The sequence below is a fragment of the Pyxicephalus adspersus genome, chromosome 6 (assembly GCF_032062135.1).
Source record: "Pyxicephalus adspersus chromosome 6, UCB_Pads_2.0, whole genome shotgun sequence".
Classification (NCBI taxonomy): domain Eukaryota; kingdom Metazoa; phylum Chordata; class Amphibia; order Anura; family Pyxicephalidae; genus Pyxicephalus; species Pyxicephalus adspersus.
In genome coordinates this window covers 19,429,105-19,447,553 of record NC_092863.1, presented here as the reverse complement: position 1 = coordinate 19,447,553, position 18,449 = coordinate 19,429,105, and the positions used below count along the sequence as shown (strand labels likewise).

Here is an 18,449-nt window from a genome sequence, read left to right as displayed (position 1 = left end):
GCGCTGTACATTAATTAGGGGTAGCAAATAACAGGTACAGATAGTGACACAGGAGGAGAGGACCCTGACCAGAAAAGCTTACGATCTAAGAGTTGAATAAGCAGCATACAATAGGACAGGGATGTTGAATTGTGGGCGAGTAGTGAGAGTTTCAGGAGACAGAAGAAGACGGTTAGGTGAGTTTGAAAAGATGGGTTTTGAGTGATCTTTTAAATGTGCAGAAAGTACGAGCAAGCTGAATAGGATGTGGGAGACCATTCCAGAGAGTCGGGGAAAACTCTAGATAAGTCCTGGAGCCGCGCGTGTGAGAAGGTTATGAGAGAGGAAGTGAATAGTGGGTCACTGGAGAAGAGAGCAAGTAGGTGGATTTTTTATTAAGATTTCTATCAAGTCAGAAAGACCAAGAAACCGTTAATGGGATTCATATGGCACTGAATTTTTTTTGTAAGTGGTGCACCACAAAGTAAAGTATGTGCACTGTGATGCACTGCAATAAAAGTCCATTGGTACCCACTTTACTGTGGAAAAATTCACATTCACAGAGACACAAGGGTCTGAAGGAGACCTAAGGTCTAACTGTACTTTTAAATATCTAATGACCTCGCTCACCATGCTAACTACACAACCCTGCACCCATACTTTAGATCAAAAGGTGATGTTGTCTAGGAACCCAGATTAAATCATGTGGTGCCAAGTCTTCTTACAAGTGGACAGCTTTTGCATTTGGGCCTATGAATAATGCAGTACCCCTGGTACTCTGCATTCTGACATTGTATCTCCCTACCTACAGCACCCCAACATAATTGTGACCCTGTTCCTCTGCTCTTCAGGTCTGCAGCTGTCAGTTCTCCTTGTTGGTATACTGCATGACATGCTCAATTAGCGGGGATGCACTCTCTAAAATACAACCAGAAAGACCTGACAGCTGCAAACCAGGAGTTAGGAATTGCAGAAGAACAGGGAAGCAGGCCAACAGAAAGGAGTGCAATGCTTCTGGTCCCTGTGAGAGGGTGACAGTCCTAGCAGAGCTGGGAGGGAGGTTAACTACTTGGAAGGCAACTATGGGGGATAGGAAGTAAAGTGGCAGAAGGGACCTACAAGGAAAGGAAATGTAGGAAAAGGGTGAATGTTGGAGCTGGAAAGCTCTTTGGTGGCGGTGTTTAATTGTAATTAGTAAACTGATCAGTGGTTGGGGATCAACGCTGGAGCCAGAGAATTGGCCATAGAAGGGTAATTGTTGGAGTCCTGGAGCAAATTGGGGGAAGAAGTGATTGGTTGTGTGGGATAAAATCCAGTAAGATGGGATGTTGAGGTATTTCTAGTTTGAAAAAGAAACCGAGGCACACTAATACACATCTCCAATTCCATTTTAACCTTGGGTAACTTTTGTTGGAGACCCATTTCCTTTACATAATAAACAGAGCTTTGACACAAAGCAAGTTACTAAACCAGTGAAGCTTCGTGCTTTATTAAGTTTGCTGAGACTAAATTAATTTGAAACTGAAATGTAAGTCAAGCATGAAGTGATTATTTTGAATAATTATCCAAAGTGTCTAGACACAGGCAATGTCCAGTGATTTTGACGCTTTTTGCACTAGATCTGGAAATGTCAAAACTGCCAATGTTTCCGTTCTTTGCATGCAACAGTGGTATAGTTCTAAAAACCAAACATAATTACTAGACTGTTTTAACTTGAATCTCACATCATGTAATTAAAGTTAAGCCACTTTTACTTATCACAAATGGAATACAGAATCTCCTCCCTTTGACCAGTGATCATTTTTATTTAAAAGAAACAAAATAGCAATGCAAAAAAAGAAGAGCTTACTTTAAACAGCAACAAGAACAAAAAAACTATTCTATGCATCTCAGTATGAACACATAACTTCTACACGTCTAGTTCCCACATAAGGTCTACGACTCCTGTGGGAGCTTGGCATACTGGGAATTTGAGAGTCTCAATATCCAGCTACCCATATAAGAATTCTTCATTTTGACTGTAACAAACCTTGAAATTCCTACAGGAGGCTATTACACATGAGCTTGTCCATCACGTCAGAGCAACAAGCGAGAAGACAAGAGAAGATGGACATACAAGCATCTCCCGCAGAAGGAGGTCAGCTCTGAAGACATGGTTTAACTAGCAGAGTTCAGACAGGTCAAAGTGTGACCGGCTCACACCCGGGTTGAAAAGTTCACCCAGCTGAGAGAAAAACCAATACGTCCGGGCAAGGCTTGCTGTATCATTTATTTCAATTTGCAACAAACCATGCATATAAAATCTAGATAAAGTCTATTCTAATCGAATGTTGATGCACAAATTATGCAAGCAGATGTCTTTGAGGTTCTCTGCCCTTATTTTCTCTTTGGGTTAAGAGAAAATTCTGAAAGTTGGCTATAGGCTCAGTTATTAAATTAGCAGGGCTACCTAATTGCATCAGTTTAAAAAATGTTATTTTTTGTAATACGTTTTAAAATGACGTGCCTCTAATGAAAATAAAGTACACCCTCAATTACACCCTCTCTCTCCTATATGGTGTACAACATGACGTATACATGTGAGACTGTTTATGTATAATGAGATGCAGAAATATTGCATATATACATAATTATATAAAATGGCGCATACCCAGGTTTCAGACTTTGTCAGCCACAAGATGGCTCTGTACGGCCCAGAGTGGCAAATAAAGGTCCTTACAGTCCTAAAGTGTGTCAATGCGCAAAAAAATATATTATTTATTTAAACAAATATTATTAATATTAAACAGTATTTTATACCACCAATATTTTATGCAATTCTGTGCCTTAAATAAGAGTTGCAAGTGACAATGGAAGACCTTACCCAGAGGAGCTTACTAATAGGTGGGGTGTGTAGACGAAAGATTGTGTTTACACACTTTAATTTTTCCGCACTTTTTACACTGAAAACTGTCTGAGAAATATTTTCCTTTCAATTATTTGTGTACCGAAATTAAAATGTTTTCAAGCAAACTGGAAGATATTTACACCTACTCCTACCAATTTGATAGACTTTGGTCACTGCTGCTTTATTTTACTGTAAATTACCCAGATATTGCAAGTGACACCTAGAATGAATTATCATCACTTAAGAAAACAGCAGTGTGTGGGGCTCTAGTGTCAGCCAGGTCCCGTGTAATATCCAGCCAAGGATAACAATCAAATGAGGTAGTAAAGCACAGACTTGTGTCAGAATGTGCACTCCTAATGGTAAAAGGATGATTTTATGATTTGCTATAAGAATCCTGCCTAATAATGTCACATTATTCCAGAATAGAAAATACCTATTGACCATTTCTGAGCAATCTGAAGTTTCATCAGGACATGATAAGCAAGAGGGAAGTAGAACAGATATATTTCATAAATCTAGGTTGTAGCACAAGGAAAAAACAACTCCATAACGCACCATTACCGAATAAAATAAAGAACAAGAAATATGCTTAAAAAGAGAATTTATTACAGTATAAAGTAGAACAGATTGAACAAAATTAGATTATAAAAACGGATTAAAATTAAACATTTTCTTTAATTATAACTTTTTAAAAAGTGAGAAAGATGTGCACAGTAGATAAAATATTTATTTGGTAAATTTGGGACACTAACAGTTTTATTCTGTAAACAATTACAAATTAAAATACTTACTAAGAGATTAATACTACAAAACAAAAAGCATTAGAGGCCCCTTAGAGATAATTGTGGGGAATTGGAAGTCAATAAACTAATTCCAATAGAAACAAGCACAAACAAGAAAACAAATCTAAGTTTTTAATGTACAAGCACAAAAAGACTGATAGTAAACTTGACCTGCCAATGGTACGATCCAGTGGCCATTTTTTATTTCCTTTCACCAGCAGCCCTCCCCTCGGCATGTGCACGGTCAGGTCATGCACAGATTCGGGTGAAACTCGGTTCACATTTACATACAGGCGGAGTTTTACAAAGAAAGCCCATCTGTTCTCGTCACACAGTACAAATCGAGTGTCACCCAACTTGCTGCTAACAGCAGACTCCATTCCCATTAGGAGGAGTAACAGAGAGATCTGGTTACAGAGCTGCTGATTTGGGTATAAATGCCTCATAGCTGAAAACATTTTATTAAAAGCCAACGAGCCATAAAGTTTGTATATTTTTATCCTTCTAACAACTCTCGCACTCCTTTCCCCCCAAGGACTAGCCACCCTAAAATTATTTCCAGTGGAAGGCCAATAGTTAACAATTGTGTGCAAGTATTTGGGGGGTGCAGGATAAACACACCATGAACTTTGAATTTTTGGTGCCTTACAGCTTTGATAATGTAGTTTTAATTTTGTTTTGTGATTTTTAAAAAAAACATTTGCATGAGATAGGAAAAGCAAAGTCTCAGGCAGTGGGTAACTGGGAAGTAGTCATAAAGTTATTGCGCTGTTCCCAAATTTCTTATTATTGGGCCTCTCTTCTTCCCACAGTTCACACACAAGTCTGGTTTTGTCTTCGACTGATTCCTTGCAACACCTGGCACCAAAATAAAGTACACAATGCAAACAACCCTTCCGTGTTCAGAAGTCATTGCCGAATTTGCACAAAAAGCCCAAGTCACATCTATCAAATCGGATGTGGTGAAAGATTTTTTAAAAGCTGGAGGACCAACATAATACAGTGCAGCTAGCAGGTGCTCGCCTGCTCCCCATCTGTCTCTAACTTTGGCGACTCCCTCAATATTTCATCCCTCATAAAGTTTTTAATCCACAAGCTAGATTTGTTATTTCCAATTCATCATGGACGAACTTCATCCTGCAGCCTAATTACCATGACCAGAATAACTGCACGACATGCGTCACCCTCCATACACAGATCATTCAAATGTCAAAAGACTGGAATTTGAACATGTGCAATAAAGTAATACAACTATAAAATCTAAATATCTATTTTTATTGTAACTCTGTAATATTCTGCATGATTACTCTGTTCGGATATTAAACCTACAAACATTAAAGCACTAGCGTCCTAATCAATTCCTTTCTGATAGCTCATAATAAAGCACAAACAACACTAAGATGTTTAACCACTATGAAGAAGTTGTTATTACCATTCACAAATATGTAACGATTTCAGTCCTCGTATATAAATTAAGGCAACCAATATTAAAAATCACTTAGCAGATGCTTTTTAAGTTCTAAGCCATTTCAAATAATGGCTGCTCCTCCTTTGGAGTTTAGATAAAAGACACCTATAGGCTATGATTGCCAATAGAATACTTAAGAAGTCAGAGTTGTGTCTAAATAATTCCATAGAATATATATCCAAGGCATGTTGGATAACCCAGGGCCCTTATCAGTCATTAAAAGTACAAAAGACTCAGCAGGCTACTTGCCATGTCATTTGATGGTTTATTACTGAACAGAAAATTCATTGCATACAGAAAAAGGGTCCCAGTCATGACTTTTATTTCAATCATTTTACATTCTGTAATTAACCAATCATTTACAAACAAATTTATAAATGTAAAGTGTTAGCTGCAATTCTGATGCATTATCTCTTGAATACAATTAGAATTAAATGTATGTAAAAATCAACAACAGGGTGCGATAGATTTTACTATAAAATGCTGGGGAGCGGTGTTCCTTTTTTTTCCGAATTATGTAACCACAAACTGTGCTAAGTCACTTGGTGGGAAAGTTGAAAATAAGGAGATGAACAGGGACTGAACCTTGAACTCCATTTACCCTTTGAACTCATTACTTTTAACTGGGCTCACTATGCTTTGCCTTTAGACAAATTTCACAACAATCCGGAACCGTCTTGCTCACTGTGTTTGGAATAAGATGTATGGACATGGGGTTGACCCAATTACCTGCAGCTTCCTTTCTCTACAAGGTGAAAGCTTCTTATGTGAACATACATTGAACTTTGAACTGCTTTGCTCCACATCTTTCGGCCAGCGATCTCCTTTTTATTTTTACACCCACTTTCCGTGGCAATGATTTTTGCTGTGCCAGAACATGTTTGTCCACCAACAGACGGGAGAACAGAGTACTTGTTAAACATTTGCTTGAAAAACAGATTGTGGAATAGTTCTCTTTATTGCACTCTGAAAGCTTTATAGTGCAATGAAAAAATGTTTTTTCCTCTTCTCCTGACCTGGGTTAGTGCTGGCTTGGGGCAATCAGTTACTACGCTGCCAAACCTGACGTTTGCACGTGTATGCAGCTCTGCATCTATGTTCTTACACAACCGCTGCCCTCTTGGCCACAACACAACCCCCACACCTTGGCCCTGAAATACACCAGTCCTATTCTATGCTGTAACAAATAACTAATCAAAGAATTGCATTTCACAAACGCAGCAGAACATATTTTCAGCTTCATTAATTCTGCAAGTGCCTCTAGGAAGTGCATTAAAATCATTCTAAATACTCATCAATGTTAATTACAAAAAAAAAAAAAAAAAACCAACAGGGAGTGGAGAAACATCTTAAAATAAAAAGTTTCTTTTTACTTCTTTAGTATGTTGTGACAGTTCAAATAAAGACATTAAAACCAGAAACAAGCAAGGTTTTACAATCTATACTTAACAAGGTATTTCTGAAACTGACCGAGTGTAGTAGTGAGGTTAATATGTATTTACTGGGAGTCAAATGGTTTCCTGGCTCATTAAATAATCTGCCTGCTACTTAAAAGATGAAATGGCCTTATTATTTCAGGAAAATCCCTTTAGGACTCTTAATAACACACAAGGGGATGGTTCCATTTCACTGTATGAAGAAGAAAGAAATGCTTTTATTTTCTCCTTAACATACCTAAGATTTCAAGTTCGAAGGCAAATCTTTCTGTTCTAAAAAAAAAAAAGGATGTATGTTTTGAAACCAATATAATTTATGTGTCTGCTGACTGAAGAGGACTGTTCCTCACTTAGATGCCTTTAATCGGCAGCAGGAACAACCTTTAGCCAGCTGCTGAACCTAAAACTTTACAGGGGTGTTAATGTTTTAGAGAAATTTGTCAGAGCTCCAACTGATACAATCGGTCTGAGGGGCCCTTGTGTTGCAAAGGCTGAATAACGTTTCCTTTGCAGCCATTCATTTTCTTAATGAACAAGGTGCTATTAGCCAGAAAGGAGAGACCTGGCTTCAAGGATAGATTAAACACACTGGCACAGATGCTCTGACTCTCGAGGACACTGAAGAGGCAACAATACACAAATTCAAGAGACGACAGATCAATACATAAAGATACTCAAATCTAAATAGATTAACAGACACGACTTCATTGACTACAACTCAAAATAGAACTCAAACTAAATATAATAACTAAACTATAACACCAATAAAACACACACAAGCAGCCTTCTATATATGTTTCATGGGTTTGACTATTGAAGTCAGTAGTCAGAGCTTTATATAATACACTGAACAAGTCATTTTTATTTATTTTCATACCAAAGAACTGAACTAGGCTATAGGACATGACATAAGAAGTATAGAATAAAGACTGGATAAGAAGTGGAACATGCCATGTTATTACATACGTGTATGTAATCAAGCTCCTTTACTGCAATTGCCTGCCTTCATGAAAGTACTGTAACTAGATAATCCTAACTATAGTGTTATAAATTAATTAAATATCTTTATTAATGTAATACAATTTAAAAAAAAAAAAGGTTATTTTTTTCATAAATGTGTTTACCAGGATTGACAGTTATTTCATATTGGTCTGACCTGTGCCCAGATCATATACACTAATATATTTACATACTCTAAACAAGGCCTAATAAACTCCCATTCATCTTTGTATCAATTAACATTATTGAGAATATAGGTTTTAAGCTTGTGTATGCAGTGTATCATGGTCACAGTGTACATTATTGTGCACTTCATTAGGACAACTTATTAATGTGAATAGGCTGCCCGACACACCAAAGTGGGGAAAAAAATCACACCTGCACCATTTTTTATTTCACGTGTTTTTTTTTGTTTTTTGTTTTTTTAAAGTAATGTACTTTTTTAAAAGCGTAAGCTGGAGTTTGGCTTAATCTTGTCACTTCATTAATGTGAAATTAGGACTGGACAAGAATTTCCCAGTTCCACAGTGCCCATACTATCCTACCTGCCTTATATCTGTGTATATGCCAATTCCTCACATTTAACAATATAGTAATGCAAGAGGCAGCTATTATGTATTATAAAGTCATATAATGTTCAGTGGGAGGGTTGTACAAATGTATATATTAAAACAAAACAAACAAAAAAGTTTATCCTACTTAACAATTAGAAGTCTACTACCTACTCTCTGAGCAGAAAGGCCAAGTGTGCCAGCACCTTCCATTTCAATAGTTTAGTTAAACCAATTCAGGTACTTATTTTTAATTATGTTTTTGTTCCTAGAAAGAATAATGGTGTGGCACATTTATTGGAGCAAACTGTACATTTGTGCTGTTGATTCCACTTTTTAATTCCAGCAAAAACTACATGTTCATAGGCTGACATTTAACTGAAGAACAAATAGAGTAGTCCCAATTCTGAAGGAAGATAAAAATCAACAAATCTACTGATGAAACAAAACTGTGATACAGCAGGAAATATATGTTTTAATTACACTGTATTTTTCCTAAACTTTAGATCCCGTGTACATCATGTGATAATCTCCTATATTACCTGATGTTGAATTCACTACATTTATGACCTTCACATGCTTGTTGGGGCTTTCATACAATATTACATTAAATTAATATTTATTACAAATTGTCCACCACTGCATATCTGACCAATAGCACATTTCAAAATATATAAGAATAAGTTGCAATTATGCTCTCCCATTTCAAAATTAAACATCATCAGACAGTAAAAAAAAAATTAATTGCTTACTTAGCTTAGCAATAGGTATGCGGAAGCATTTATACCATGCATGTAAACTCTGCTACTTATGTATAACACTTTTCCATCTAAGAATAACTAGATTCTGAAATATTTTACTACTGCACAGATTAGATCAAATCTATGCATTAATGTAGAACAAATAAAATAAATACTAAAGCTTGAGATACAGCAAACTGTCTCTTACATTTTTTTCTGGGTATCAGCCATTTCAGGCTCAGGAAATGCTGACTGCTGTATTCTTCAATGGGGATGTCAGACAGGAAGCCATCTGTGTTCAGCATAATCTATTCTTACAATCATACCTAATACTAAATGTGTTATATTCTGCAATATCATTTTCAAACTGGAATGAGGAGTTTGCTTAAACTGTATCTACTGCTTATTTTACATCCCTCTCACACTACAAAACTATAACAGTTTTATTTAAATAATAGTTATTCTTTTAAAATGTATTATTTTATTATTTTTTTCACAAAGGCAGGGCTTTTACTTGATATCATACATAGATAAATATTCTATTCAGCATTATATATATATATATATATATATATATATATATATATATATATATATATTGCACTTTGGCTATTACAGTGGTCACATGGCCAGGCCATTTCTAAGAAGCCATGATTGTCCATCATTACCTGTGTATCCACTAACAAGCACACACATTTATACGCCCTGTTTGCAAATAAAATCCTGCGCCCTGCATTTTTTAGCAAAGTTACATGTTGAAATTGCAAGCAATGGACACTTAAATTATTATTAAACAGGATTTATATAGCGCCAACATATTACGCAGCGCTGTACATTAAATTATGTACTTTCTAAGAGAAGGAGAAAAAAAGTGACATAAAAAAGGAAACACGGCTACATCATGTTTGGAAATATACCACGTGTTTTATATGTATGGACCACATCCTCCTCCTACTTTATTCCCTGCAGGCTATTCTTCACCAAATTAAAGAAATGTTAAATGTAATTCTTTGTTTCCCCACAAGGGGTCACTGCATATCTCTGTTTATCAGATTAATAAAGATACCTGAGCAGAATTTACAGTATTTTGTTCTTTTTTTTTTTTAACACCAACAATTTGTTTGTAAAGTGCTGAACATAAACAAAGGCACATCAGCACCCCAGGCAATGTGCCTTTTAACTTGACATTTCTGAGTTATAAAAACCTAAGTCATTCACATCTCATTTGTAGCTGTATACTAAACAACTTCAATTATGAGCTTGATGCTGGTAATTAAAGAACCACTTTTACTGAACAACATACTCCTGATAGAAAAGTAATGAAAACAAGCAGCAAAGCAGTCATCTGAATTACAGTTTGGAGAAAGCTTATTTCACTGTCATCTATAATATTAATCACCAAAATATTATTCGTCTGTCAATATTTTAAAAGTAAAAATTGTCTTTCATGTAAATTTAAAGGGAAACCATTCTTCTAATTTATGTTATGTCTATTACATCGTTAGTTCATGCATACATGGGCATTCTTGTCAAAATCAAATTTTAACTCAGCTCAAAAGTATTTGAAAGTAAAAAGTTGTGTTTGACCTGCTTTGGGTGCAGTGCATGAAGATATGCGTTCAAAGAAAATAAATGCAAAGCAGGTCAAATGAGGACTGTAATGAGGACCGCCACTGAGGTTAATAGGAATCTTGGGACATGCCAAACATAGATAAACAATGCCTGTGTGTACCTGAGATTGTTGTTTTAAATTTGTACCCTAGAGAAAAAAAAAAGCACAAAGCAAACATCCAACTGCTTTTACTGACTTACAATGGAAATATCATACAATGAAAATATAATATCAAAATATGCAACTTTTTTAAGATTACTGTAGCCTGGTTTTAATGATCATTTAATGATTGTAAATCACAGACAATGCAGGACCAGCATCACTGTGACTTTGTGGCTGCATGCTTTTTCCAGGCTAGTGATTCAAAAATCAGAGACCGCAAGGCAAATATTAATATGAAGACATCTTTAAAAGACTTCAGTAACAATAGGCACAGTTATGTCACCTGTGCCGCCTATAAGCGAGCTATTCTATTTGCCATGAAAGGTCCATTTTAATAAACCCAAAGCATTTCATACATAATCAAGCACATGTATTAAATATACTTTCAGTAGGATGTGACTGAACTTCATCAGTGTTTATTTTATTGCAGTGCAGGTTAAAAGCTCACTAGTTATAAGTATTTATTAAAATAAGTATTTTTTAATACAAATAGTATAAGTACTCAAATTAGATTTGGTATCCACTTCTTGAAACCACATATACATCCTCATTTGGGGGAAAAGGGTCAGAAGAAAGAATCAATCAACTGTGTTGATTGAACTAGAGTTCCTCTTTGAAACCAGGGATCAGGCAGATCTTTATTGCAGGAAAGGAAATAAAACCGATTTACCTGACTGATCGCTGTCTTCATCTGCCCATGTGCAGCTCAGCATAGGATACCCAGTACATCCCGGCTTCCTATGCAGTTGCCATGACTGAATGAACGCTCGCCCGCCTGTGTGGGTGTTACAACATCCCAGCCAAGACTGGAACCAGGAAAAGCAGAAAAAAAAATGGCGGCACCCACAAAGGATCAGGAATAGATGTGTGTTTAAAAATTTGCAATCAGGTAGGTAAGGTTATTTTATTGCAGAAGCTGCATTCGGCCACTGGCATTCCTGTCCATTCTACAATAAAGGACTTGTTTTAATTACAGAAGGAGGGAGGGTAGGTCATGAGATTGGCTGTACTGTCAGCACTATGTAAATCAAAATTGAAAGGAAAGACATACAAATCTTTCGGCAGGCATATTCAATGTATGTATTTTAAAAGATATTAAACAATGGTGATTGGATAAAAAAAAAATCCAACCTGATGAATGGTTTGTTTAAGAATACATTTGGATGCATCTTCTGTAGTCTATAGGCATCCAACTAAATAAATATCTCATGAGTACCTTATGTCAATAATATCCATATTTCTAGTTTATTTGCATGTAGAAGATTTTGAATCACTTATTATCATGTTTACTCATGTCAACTATTCTGTAAGATGTACTGTAGTAAAGTGTTAGGCAGAGGCATGTAGTTTTTAGATACCGTACATAACAAATGATGATAAAAGAGGGGTTCCTAGTTTATGAAATCTCAAAAAAATGATCAACAATGCTAAACCTGGCACTTACCATCTACATAGTCTGATGTAAGTGAGACCTCATCAGGAGCAAGGGAAGTCCCATAGCTAAGGCTATGGTTATCATCATAGTCTTCTCCTGTTGCTGCAGCATTGACATCACCACCTATGAAAAAAAGCAGAACATTTGCAAAATGTTAGTAAAACAAGTAAAAGGTATATGCTGGTGAACAGGCTTACTCCTTGGCACCAATAATTCCCATCCTTACATTAGTATCAGTAAAACTTAAACTGAACCTAACATCAGACTTATTATGGTATTGGATATCTATTCTCACTTACTTGCACTAAAATGTCGGTCCCCCTTAGTGGCACTGGCTGTGTCAACTTGCATCCGCAAAAAATAAAAAAATGCAATATATGTATGGAAGTGGCAATCTAGGGTGTTGCACTATTGACCTTGCCATGCTTGGAAGTGACAACCATGGATGGCGCCATGAAGAACTCATTTAATATTGTAAGGACACGGTCACAACATGTTTGAAAAGCCAGCGTTTTAGTGATGATGATCACAGGGCCTTTACAGTGATGATCCAGGGCCTGTGCCCCTTAAATAAATTGTGTGATCACTTTTGTTGGTTTGGTATAGTTACTGGGTCCAGGGTTCAGGGTCGGTCTCCTTTGTAAGGTAACAAAATAGAAAACTTGAAGAGATCGGGCCTCTCCTACAGGAGTGAGTGCTGCTTGGAAAAGTCAAAGTAAAGGTAACACTCTGGATACGAGTTTATGATTCACCCTGGAGACTTGTTACCGAGATTGGAAGTGCAGGCAAATTTAAAAATGTAGGATGTCACCAGAACAAAAAAAAAGGAATTAGGAAAAAACTGAAAGGGTTTTTAACTATTACTCTACTAACTAACTCTACTTTAAAATTCAATCTAAAATTCGAAATGAAAAGAGTTTCGGCTTTACCCCTCACATGCCTTTTGGTTCTCTGATACGAAGATATTAGAAAACCTGAGTACTCGAGACTGCCCAGGTGTCACAGCATTATGGGCACCATGGCAGCTCAGAGCTTAGCACACTGGCATTTGCAGCGCTGGGTCTTAGGTTTGAATTCCGGCCAGGTCTCTTCCCACATTCCTAAAACATGCAGTTAATTGGCTTCCCACACAAAATTGACCTTTAGACTGTATAAAAGACATATGACTATGGTAGGGACATTATATTGTGCGCTCCTTTGAGAGACAGCTAGTGACATGACTATAGACTTTGTACAGCGCTGCAAAAAAAGTTGGCGCTATATAAATACTGGATAGTAAAAACATTAGTTATGAATTGCTCTACCTTCTTCCCTTTAGGTTTCCTTTTCTCACTTATTTATGTAAAAAAAAGTTGGACATCCACAACTTCAATATGGAAGGATTTAAAGCGGAACAAATGCCCCCCACTATACTCACCTTTTCCTGTTCTGTCACAGGGCGCTGCCCTTCTTCCTTCTCAGGAGCAATCCGGCAGGTAGGAAAGATTAATGGAGATGGGACATTGCCTTTCCCTTTCTGCAATAACAACCTGCCTTTTTGTTTCGCTTTAAATGGCAATCCACAACCTGAAGAACTGAGAAGAGAGGGTATTTGCTCACTACAGCCCCCATAAGAATAAAAAATGCAATTGGACCTTTCTAATTAATCAGCTAGGTGTTCAAAGTGTTACAGTATGTTTTCTTTCTAAAGTAGACAGTGAGTCTAACAGCAGAAAAGTAGAAAGTTGAAAAGTTTGTCCCCTGCCAACTACAGCAGAGAAGGACCCTTGCTCTTTGTGGAGAAGCGGAGGTCTCAGGCTACGTACACACGTGGAATAATTATCGCTGGACGGATCATCCGATAATTGTTAACAAAAAAAAAGTGTACAACGACTGGCCAACGGCGCCAATGAACGAAGAATGTTGCTGGAAACGAGCAACCATCCCGGCGTATCTGATTTGGCGACGATCGTCCGCTATCTATCTGTGTGTACAGTCGTTCAGTGATCGGGGATTGTTCTGTGATACACTTTCTCCTGTACGTCACTTCCTGAATCGTTCAAACGATCGCATCTAGCGTGTGTACATTATTGGTGGATTATATTTGAACAATCGTATCATTTCAGCATGTAGAGAATTGTGCACAATACGATTGTTCAAAATAATTGTGAATAATCAATTTTTGGTCGTTAATTGTTCGTTTTCTAAGGACAGTAGCCCCACACCCTCACAAATTAGCCAAACCCATGCCGGAAATTTTTTAGCTCAGACTGATTAGCAGAGGGCATGTTAGACCTCTGAAAAAGATCACTGCTTCTCCAAAAAACAGATTTTTGAGATAATGCAGGTAATGGCATTTTATTGCAGAAGGGACATCCGATGGCTTAAGTATTTTGAGCCAGTAGAGCCAAAAAAAGTTAAATAGAGTAGAAAAGAAAAAAAAGAAGGAGGAGAGCCTGAATATGGGACCCATCAAAGTCATATCTTCTACAATCACAGACAACTACTGCAAGCTCAATACCTTGGATTTTATAAAGGGGTAACAAAATGCAAACTACAGTTATGAATACTGCAAACTATAACAAGGAGCCTTTTGCGATATCATCTCATCAGCTTTCATCAGTTACTTCTATCTGTATTAGATAGGCCAAAAGCACAAGCAATTGCCTAGAAGAACAACTTTTTAGTTCAGGTCTGATAAGTAGAAATAGAAGCTGGTTGCTGTGAAATACAGTCAGTCCTTCCTAAAAACCACAAATAAAATGATGTAATGTATTATTTACCACTATGTACATGATGGAATATGATGGCGCTAATGCAGAGTACAGACAGAATTCCACTACAGTGGCCGGGCTGGGAAAAATGTAAAATAGAGCCTTGTTTACACTGCTTTACCTTGTAAAAAAAGTGATGTGTACAGGGAGTTTATACTTTCAGAGCTTTTAGCAATCTTTGTTGAAGCTTTCAAAATATCCTTTATATTCAGATTGGCCAAATGTCACCTAAAAGAAGTGGTGGGGTTGGAGTTCATGTAACAACCATTCCCCTTTCAAGGTGTTCTTTAACCAGATAAAAAAAAACACATTAAAATGGGCCTGAACTCTGCAAGCGAAGCCCAAAAAGGGCAGGACAAAGTACAAATCGCCATTATTGCTTATAGGCTGCATGCCACCAATCTCTTTCTTACTACTTACAATCCATGTCTTATTCCACACTGTGTTTCTTTGTATGGATGACCATCGCCATTTACCTTTTACAGACTGACTTTTTCATATATTTGCAGATTTCTAGTGTAAGATTCACCATCAAGGGGAAGCTTTAGGGCAGAGGTCAGCAAACTCCAGGCTTTATGCCAGATACGGCCTAGTCGATAGTTTGTTCTGGCCTAACGTCCCCTGTCGGATCCGTCCTAATCCTCACCGGCAACCCGCGATGGAGCCTGAACAAACCTTAGCTTACACTGAATAATGTGCATTTTATTCAGACTTTGTTCACAGAGAGACTGCCTCTGACTCTTAAAAGTATCCAACTCTTATTCCCATTAGACATTGGTCCGGACCAGGTTCCCATCTTTATGGGTTAGATCAGTTCTTCTCAAACTTTTTTATATGAGGAAACCATTGAAATAACTTTCAGGTCTTCAGGGAACCCCTGCTATAATTACTATATCCATAGTCACAGTACATCAATGGGATCAATAGGAAAAATGCTGTTAACATTGCAGACCAGTGGGAAGCATGTCACCCTTACAGATAACCAAAAAGACCATCAGTGCCAGTTACACTGTTCAGAGAGGCACAGATTGCTCAAGGTACCCCTGCCAACCTATGGAGAAACTTTAGGGTTCCATGGAACCTTGGTTGAGACACAAGGGGCTAGACCAGGCATGGGCAAACTACGGCGCAATAAGGTTGTTTCTCAGGCCTTTTTGTTGTACTGCGGCTCTGGCCATGAACACGTTTGTATCCCGACTCATGGAGGTGGGCGGGCTTGTGTCACTGCACACAACCAGCCCACTCTCCCATTGCAGGCTCAGTTCCATGATGGGGAGAGTGGGTGGGCTGTCACTGCACACACCTGCACTGATCTAAGCCTGCAATGGGAGAGTAGGCAGGGGTCTGTCATCATGACATCACGTTCAGTGGTGTCATGACGGCATAACGCCGTCGGCCCAGCCCCTCTGTCACATTTTATGACAGATTGTGGCCCCTGACTGAAAACGTTTGCCCATCAATGGGCTAGACCAATGTGTCTTCCCACCAGCCTGACTAACTAGAGACTTCTGGGTCTCACAAATGGCAATTACACAGTCTACCCCCCACACTAGGCTATTTGTCCTGAGCTATCCCATCAGCCAAATAATGTGAAAAAAGCTACCTTGGTACTATTTTTTTTTGCCTCTTGTTGATGTCTGACCTTAGGACTGCATGTATCCTGCTGACACCTTTACAGGTAATGGAATCGCCACTAGTCTCCCTAATACATACAAGTGGCAGGATCCTAATGGTTGTGGTGCTGATGTCAGGGTCACTGGGTCCTGGAAAAGTAATCATTGGTAACTAATTAACAGCAAAAACCCATCTGGAATTCTGATTCTTTTCTAAACTAGAACATTTTGACTGAACATATACTTTAATGTGACTTTTTAAACGGTATCCAACCAAGAATTTGCTTTATATCATTTTAGAATACCATTTATTTGAGCACAGCAAGTTTCTGATTTCTTTCACATAATAATAAAAGGTGATTTTACGTGCATTACAGCCATCATTCATGGCCCAAATTATCACAAGGCTAATTTTCCATTTATTTACTGCCAATGTGTATTTAGGGCATTTGTTAACTAGCTCATCACATCATTAGTGTGGATTAAAGACCATAGCCTTGTATATTAACCTATAATATTATACTTTATAGAAATGTGATCATGAATATCCATTTACTGTTGAAGAAACATAACCAACTCAATGCGAGAGGCACATAATCCCAGACATGTCTCATACATTCAGCCTGGGATGACAGCTAGGAACATGTTCAAGTGATCAAGTTCTCACCGCAGTGCAAACCTTGGGTGACAGGTCTGGCAAGCGGTGCCTCTGTAATTAGGAGAAGAGTGACAATGAGCAAGCCAATATAAAGGCATGCAGAGTAGTCCACTAGGGACATGGTCAGTGTTAGCCCTAGTCACAGACTTACTAGACAACAAGAATAATTCTTTCATTAATTAGCTGCCTTACTCCAAACTCCAAAGCGATCTATATCTTACAGGAAAAACAATATAATTAGCTGAGCACTTTAGACCAATAATCTATTCCATTCTGCTGGCTTCTCAACTTGCAGTAGCATTACAATCTCCAGACTAGATATGGATTTAGCACACACTGAAAGACCAGCATTTTCCATTTGTGCATGCTCAATGTAACTCATAAAATAAATCCTTACAATAAGCTGCAAAAAGCCAATTGAATTTAAATGGGTAGCAAAACCTATGGACAGAGGTGAAATGCAAATGAACATTGTGTCTATTCCATAAGTGCATGTATTCAGTGAAAATAGCATTAGAAAAAAACAAACCTTTTTCCCACGTCCTAATGTAAGAATGCTGCACATTATCGTAAACATTAATTCAAAAAATATATCACTTACTCTTGAAACCAGCAGGATTTAGCAATACTCATCCTATGTTTTATGAGCAGCTTTAGTGTGCATTTTCCTTACTTTTGAAGGTACTATTTATTTTAGTGTTGGCAACAAGGGTTTGATTATCTTATCTGAGAGAAAAAAAGGTGAAGGGAAACTGTATCTGTACCAATAAATACCTGGTAGGTTGCTATGTGTTACACCATCCCACTTCCATGCCAGCTTCATACAGAAAAGCCAAAAAAGCCAGATTATTTCAAATAGAAATCAATTTTAAAAATGAATAATTTTACATTCCTGTGTTTAATCGAGTTGCACATCATGTGTGACTCCATGGCTCCCTGTGTATATTCTGATTTGTGTACATGTCTTTATGCAGTGCCATAGCACCTTTTATCTTCCTTTGCATGCCTAGTATTGAATCTGTGGGACTCCAATAATCTGCAGCGGAGGAACACATCCAGGATGATAATGCTGCTCCTGCATAGGTGTGAGCCTAGAGGTGGAAATGCATATATATATGGGTGTAAGTGGTGGTTGTTTGATTTAGAGTTCATTGTCCTAGGACTAGATGGCATCCCTTATAATAAAGATATTGTTTATTAAAGAAAGGCGAAAAGAAGGTTTTTTTCGGGGGGAAAAAAAGGTTTCTATTCAATGATAATTCTCATTTACAACAATACAAGGCATATTTATCCAGTAAGCCACAATATAGGCCTGTGGTTTACAGAATATTGCTTAGGCCCTAGGGGGCGCTGTACAAAATAGCTTGCGGA

At 37.5% G+C, this 18,449-nt stretch overlaps 1 protein-coding gene across 1 annotated transcript in view; it reads right to left on the bottom strand.

The window, feature by feature from the left end:
• SKAP1 (src kinase associated phosphoprotein 1) overlaps window positions 1–18,449 on the bottom strand; it is a 163,196-nt gene that overhangs the window by 110,204 nt on the left and 34,543 nt on the right. Inside the window, exon 5 of the mRNA XM_072413693.1 lies at window positions 12,064–12,177. Coding sequence (XP_072269794.1) covers window positions 12,064–12,177 — 114 coding nt within the window. The remainder of the gene's footprint in view (window positions 1–12,063; window positions 12,178–18,449) is intronic.